General features: G+C 32.1%; 1 protein-coding gene across 1 annotated transcript; it reads right to left on the bottom strand.

The window, feature by feature from the left end:
* LOC123888803 (defective in cullin neddylation protein AAR3) lies at positions 1-5,306 on the bottom strand. Its single transcript, XM_045937987.1, has 9 exons — positions 5,141-5,306; positions 4,591-4,723; positions 3,122-3,173; positions 2,816-2,891; positions 2,618-2,700; positions 2,105-2,201; positions 1,753-1,798; positions 706-779; positions 1-580 (listed from the first exon to the last, which is right to left on the bottom strand). Exons 1-9 carry the CDS (start codon positions 5,187-5,189, stop codon positions 261-263), a joined length of 930 nt encoding a protein of 309 aa, XP_045793943.1. The 5' UTR covers positions 5,190-5,306; the 3' UTR covers positions 1-260.
* Positions 5,307-7,011: the final 1,705 nt, after the last annotated feature.

Below are 7,011 nucleotides of genomic sequence, written 5' to 3'. Positions count from 1 at the left end.
TGAAAAGAAAAACAAAATATTCAACTACCAGAAATAATGAGTTCAATTACATAATTATTGCTCATACAAAATAAAATACAACAGCTTACAAAAGCAATTTGTATATACTCTAATCACAAAAGAAAAAGAAGGGGGGAAAAAAGTAAAAGTCAGCTATCAGAAATAATGAGAAAGTGCAGTTATATAGTCATTGCTCATATAAAATAAAATACATCCGACTAGCAAAAGCAATTTGTATGTACTTTAACTATATAGGGTCTTCATCTTAAGGAAGCTCTCCTCTCTCTACCAAATTGCATATAAGAACTAGTTGAGAGTAGTCCTGCAAATCCCTTAGATAGACAACCTTCAACTGCACATTGGGACTTGGATGAACACAAAGGGCTACTTTGTCTACTAGTTTCCATACATTCTTCAGGTGCATTCCCTAGTAGATTGTCCTCCAAATCTGCTACACCATATGCTCTACTTTTTTTACAGTTTGAAGCATTCATGTCCTCAGATATATAGGAGTACTCCATGTCATCATTTCTTGCTTCATCAGCTAACTTCCTCTTTATACCAGCAAAACTTTTCAGTCCTGTTTGAAAACCAAAATCAGTGTTTATGCTAGTAGATAAGTTCAAATAAGTCAATTCAAACGGACTCTTATTATATACTAGAAAGACTATTTCCTTATATCAATAGTAACTTCAATTAACTCACCAGGAGTTGACAGAGATTCGGGATCACCACAGTTGCAATGGAAGTTGGAATTACCATAATATGATCCCGGTAACCTGAAGCACAGTAAACTAAACAAAGGTCAGTTATGCTGATATAATAAAATCCAGTGAGTTCAAAATTTATCAGAGAACGAGTGCCTAAAATTGGATTGTTGCAAAACTCTAAAACTTGCAAGACCCCAGCTGGAAAGGAAACCACATACAAGTCATTAATTTTAACTATAACACAAGACTACAAAGCAAGGTTTGTTAATTCAATGTAAGCTAGTCATCTATAATTTTCACTAAACAAGATTATCCTTTCAAAATATGGAGCATCTTTCATCGGGCTGCATTTGTTTTAATAAGCACAGAGCAAAAAAATGAACACAAACACAAGCAACAAAATCTCAAGCTAAATCTCAAGTCATCAACATTTGGAACTGAGACATGCCTAAATCAGTAGCAATTATAGATATCAGGATCTGGAATTCATTGATAAGTCCACTAGCATGAAAAATGCAAGAGATCTTTCAAACAAATATTTAATCTTACGCTCTTAGAGATTCCAAAAAGTCAAACAAGTACAACAATAATATGATGAGACACCGTTACGCTTATGCTGACCAACCTATATATTAATCTTACGGGACATCATTTTCTGCAAGACCTTGTCCAAAATATGATGAAAGACATTCTACAGAACCCTTTGTAACTTGCATACTTGACAATAACATGCTAACAACAATCTTAAAGCATACTTATCAACAACAAAAAAACAATCTTAAAGTATATAGACAACAAATGAGAACTGGTTTACACTTATGAAACTAATTGACTGAATATTTTACTCTGCCTATATATTATACATGGCATCAACCAAAACCAATAAGATATTAATCAATCCACCATTTAGCATCTTAGAGGACTATATGTATCAATCAATGCCATAGGCTCTATCAAAAACTAAATTTTTTTTATCAGCAAAATTCAAAATCACTGTCTGTGAGAACTCAAGATGCCTTGTTTGGCCATAAAGAAACCTAACCTGTACATATGCTCGACAAAATCATCTATTAAAACAGGCCAAGCACCTGCAAGCACAAAAATCAATTAGTAAAAAACACATCATGACTACCCCGGCGTCACTTCCAATGCAGAATCCTCAAGTCTTCTAATCTAACCTTCCATTTTTTAAAGGTTGGAATCTTTTCTTTAACACAGTATTTCAAATTAGTAAAAATTCAAGTAAACATGCAGATGCAGCACGAGGAGAAGAAATGAGATGATCATGCAAGTATCAATGCATTGAAAAAAGCTTTATTAAATGACATGAAGAGAGGTATATATATGTACAAATTTATGTATCTATGTAGCTAAGTAAACGATGAGAACAATACCTTCAGGATCATATGCATCTAGATTATCACGCGTACACAAGCTGAAAGACAGAACCTGTTGCCATGTATCCTCAGATATGTTGTGTCGTTGATTTTTCTAAACAAAAAGTAATAGATCAGTTTCCAGTTTCCAAAAGAAATTAAATGAAAATATCAAGACCCTACTAGGAAGTACGGATGGATAGGCACACTGATCATATAAAATGGGCCTTTAGATGAATATTTAAATTAGCCGACACTTGAGAGAATAAGTGGTCCTAACCCTAGATCAGGGTTAAAAGGATCACACACGAGCTCGGGTCTTTTTACCTAGCTGGGTTTTGAGAGATGCTCAGGTTTATTTTTTCATAGCTTTACAATAATCAAATATTGCATTAAAAAAGGAAAAAGTTGAAGTGTGCACATTATCATTTGAAATTTATCACACATCTTTTATAAACATTCTAGCAATAACACCACCCGTTGCTCATGAGAACAAGGATGACAATTGTATTATTATAGGCATTATTGTACCTCGACAAAGTCGCACCATGGTTGAAGCAGTGGAAACCGCCCATTAAGAACTAATTTCCAAGCAGTTAATGCCTTGCTTACAGCTGTAAATTATCAAATTTTGGAAAACAAAGGATAACCAGTGAGTATACATTCTACTTCATTGTTAAAAGGATTAAATAGAAGACCGTACATAAATAATTTATCATAGATACTTACGGATGTTTTTTTGCCCATTTTCGCGACACATGAAGAAAACAAATTCATAGAACCGAGAGAACTCTGAAAAGGTTGCCTAGAAAGATAAACACGGGAAGTACATAAGGGAGAGGAAACAACAAAATGAATGCAATAATTATTTGCATTGTGCTAGATATTTTTTGTTCTCTCTCCTCATGATATAGAGAATGCACAACCTCTTGAAATTTCACGTTCGGAGTCTCACTTCTGTGTATCTAACTACTGCAAATGTTATGTTGGATAAACATATGCATGATTGAATGTGGTAAAAAAAGGGAAACTGACCATCAAACCCAGCCGTGACATGAGCATTGAAAGTTCATCAAAAATTGTTGCCCTGAAAATTTGACACGTCAAGAAATTTTAAGTTAGAGAAGAAAGATGCCCACTTAGTGCAATCATGCGATTTTATGAACATATAAATTTCATTAATCTATATGTGATACAGAAGTAACATTGAGAAATACATGACAAAGACAACAACAATAAGGTCCAGTCGTGCATTTGGATTGTTTCTGCCACTAAACCGATCATGAACCAGTTGAATCCATCAAAACAAGCCAATTTCGATTCAAATGAAAACTGGCACTCTCGCCTTTCAATATCTGATGCAACTTAGCGGTGCTTCAAGGCGAGTTTTTTCAAAGTATATTTATATTAGTAATTAATTAACTTCTTTTGTTTGCAGAAAGTAATTAGAATTCAATGCACTACTTTTCTGATTTTTCAGCGAGTGGCACCGGCGAAGACCACTTATACACAGCAGCAATTGTTGTTATTAATCTGGAGAGAAAAAAAACTGATATAATTTGCTAAAAACTTAAAGCTTATGCTGGTGGGATTCGATCTCACATCCAAAGCCTCGTTTAAATGATATCGGCAGCTGGAATCACCACGCCACATACCTTCTTTAGCTTGGTACATAAGTCTATAATATTTAATAGCACTTTATTGCTTGATGAAATTAAATGCTTCAGCACGGAGCGATCACGTGTGACCCACTAGTTCGACGGCCAATAGAAGCTGCTAGAAACATAAACTTCTAGAGTATACAATGTACTGCCCTAAACTAGAGCTACACACGTAAAATAGAACATTCAGCAAATCGTCCGAAAGAATACAACAGAAGAACAAAACAATAGACAATTAAAGCAGCAGCTAACAGCATAGTAATCATAATTCATAAAACTCTCACTAACAGAAACCAATAAACTTCCAAGATTATCCAAGAATCACAAACAGCAAAATATATCTTATTATAGAAACTAGGGTTTTAAACAAAAGGTTCAAAACCACGATCTAGACTGCGACATAACGGCTTCCGTTGTTGCCGAAACCACAACAAGACCTCATTTAAGGTAACATTTGACATAACGGTTTCTGTTTCCGAACCACGACAAGACCTCATTTAAGGCTACATTTGACCGTGATTCTCTGCAATATCAAATATTTAAGGTAACATTTGACGTAACAGTTTCTGTTGCCAAAACCACGACTAGACTTCATTTAAGGCTACATTTGACCGTGATTCTCTGCAATATCAAATATTTAAGGTAACATTTGACGTAACAGTTTCTGTTGCCGAAACCACGACTAGACCTCATTTAAGACTACATTTGACCGTGATTCTCTGCAATATCAAATATTGTGACGCAACTGCTACCGCGCCCATGCCCACGATTTAAAACCCTAAGTAGAAAAATTAATTATTCGGCTTCAAAATCATCACAAGAAAATCAAAGAAAGAACCATACCCTGTACTAACTCTAGATTCCACCAACTTTGAGAGTTGTGTCAATGCCTCCCTTGTGACCTTAGCCTTCTGAAAGTCACTATCTTGTCTATACCCTTCTTCACCAACAACAAATGCATGTCCTGATTTTATTTCTGCACAAACTCAAAATAATAGTTAATAAATTTTAGTTACTATGTTTATAGTTTCAACAAAAAATATAATTTTTTTTCTAGTTCATGTATCAATTTCTCAGTCAATGCAAATTAGTAGCATGCAATTAGTTGAATATATATTAACCTAAATAATAACACATAACACATCACCACTAACAAAAAAAAGAAAAATTTACAAAAATTAAAACTAAAAAAAACTTAAATAAAAATTATTGCTTCAAGATAAACAAATTAATCATGATATTCATGCAATGGTGTTCAAATTAAACAATATGATAAAACTAAGAAAAAAAGAAGCTGAATTCAACGATCCAAAAGGGAAAATTAAAAACTAAGTTAAAAAAATTGGTACACAATAATTAAGAATTGAAATCTTGAGAAAGTTGAAAAATTTACCACAGAATCTTCGGTAAATGTCGAAGATATCGAAACGAGATGCATCCATGGAGAAGAAACTTGTCCTCGAAGAAGTTCTTCGAGCAAGTAGCAACGAGGATGCAGATGAGATAGAAAGAAACGCAATGTAGCAAAATTATTTATTTCTATTTTTTCAAATTTATGATTTTATTTTATAATTCGGTGCTATATAAGTAATTAATTTTATTTATTTTATTTGATACTAGTAATTGCAGAATTTAAATATACATTGTCAACCAATAAATTAATTTTAGACCTTTTTCTTTTACAGATAATTTTACATTTATATATGAATAGATTATTCTTTTATATCATAAAATTAAAAGTGCAGCTTTACGTGTTTATAATTTAGTTGGTAGAAACATTGCTATATTTTGAAGTTGGTGTGTGAAATCCAAACTATATTTTTTTTTTTTACCAAAATCCAAATTATATTTGTTCACTTTTGAAATGAAATTTTAAATTTTGTCAAAAAGAAATGAAATTTTAAAAATTAAGCTACTTGACTAAAAAAATAGAGTGGAGCGGAGCTATGTTGCGGAATATAAGTGTGGGTTTGTTTTAAGTTATCGTTGGAGATTTTTCGGAATAAAAAAATTATAGGAAAAATGTATTCTCTAGTTTGTTATAAATTTATTAAATTTTATTCTTAGTAAAAAAGTTTAATGGGAAAAGAAAATAATTTACTTGGCTATAATGGGAAAAGAAAAAAAATTGACTTGGCTATAAAGATATAAACGGTGAGAGTTTATGATATAGTTATGTTATAATCAAGGTAGCTCGGTTGGTTAAGCTAGTTGAACTAAGGGTTAAGGAGCAGGAGTTTCAGGGTTAAAGTCCTAACTAAAGAGAAAAAAAAGATAACATAACATTGTAATACTAATGATTAATGAATGTTGATTCAGTTGAAAATTATTTGACTCTTATTTCACAACAGTGATGGTTTAAATCTCATTATCCATGTGTAAACTTGGTTAGGGAATAATATATATTTAAGTTATAACGTTTAGGGCTCTTAGTTAATAGGTTTAATATTTTAAGTTGTGACTTGTAACATAAGTAAAGATCGAAAATAAAAAGAACATCCGTAAAAATTAAAAATCTATGAATACTAAGTAATATGCAGAAAAGAAATAAATAATATTATTAGAAAGAGAATTGAGTTGCATACATCATTCGAGCAAATACAACTGATCATATTTTATCCTTTATGTGTGTGTGAATTTTTATCCGGTAGGTAATTTTCAAGAATGAAAAATGAACCCCTTACACATGAGACATAACTTCCTATTTATAGAAAAATGAGAAAATTGCCTTTTGTTTGCATGTGTGTCATATGTCTTCTAACTTGCTTAAATGCTTTTTCGAAAAGACTTTTTTACTTAACTTCTGAACTTCACTTGAAAGTCTTCTTTATCTTCAAAGTGGTTTCTTTTCTTAACGTCTAAACTTCCCTTGAACACTTCTATATTAGAATCTTCAACTACTGATTTTGAAGATTCAAAACTTCTCTTCGAGCATTATACTTTATGTGTTTTTCTTGGGTAATTTTCTCAAAATACAATTTGATCACCTATCTTCTTAATACATAAATTTGAACTCAAATACTTAGGCTTCCACGTTCAAAACTTCAAAATTTAATATTTTAATTTAACATATATATACAAATATAAAACTTATGGTGCGTTTGATCTGCTAAAAAATAAGAGATTGGACTGGACAACTTTTGTTGTACTCTGTTTGATTTGAAACTGGTTATGGAACTGGACAAATTAGGTAGCAAGGGACGGGACAAAAATAAGATTTTTTGTCCCTAACTGAACCATGAGACAACTTTTTGTCATAATCAA

This window comes from Trifolium pratense, linkage group LG6 (genome assembly GCF_020283565.1).
Source record: "Trifolium pratense cultivar HEN17-A07 linkage group LG6, ARS_RC_1.1, whole genome shotgun sequence".
Classification (NCBI taxonomy): Eukaryota; Viridiplantae; Streptophyta; class Magnoliopsida; order Fabales; family Fabaceae; genus Trifolium; species Trifolium pratense.
The sequence above is the reverse complement of the archived record's forward strand: the minus strand, read 5'-3'. Positions and strand labels throughout refer to the sequence as shown.

Coding starts and splice junctions, on each gene's coding strand:
- LOC123888803 (XM_045937987.1), bottom strand. CDS start 5,189: ATGGATGCATCTCGTTTCGATATCTTCGACATTTACCGAAGATTCTGT. Junction 3,174..4,590: donor GAATCTAGAGTTAGTACAGG/GTATGGTTCTTT, acceptor TCAAATTTTCAG/GGCAACAATTTTTGATGAAC. Junction 2,202..2,617: donor CATGGTGCGACTTTGTCGAG/GTACAATAATGC, acceptor CTTTTTGTTTAG/AAAAATCAACGACACAACAT.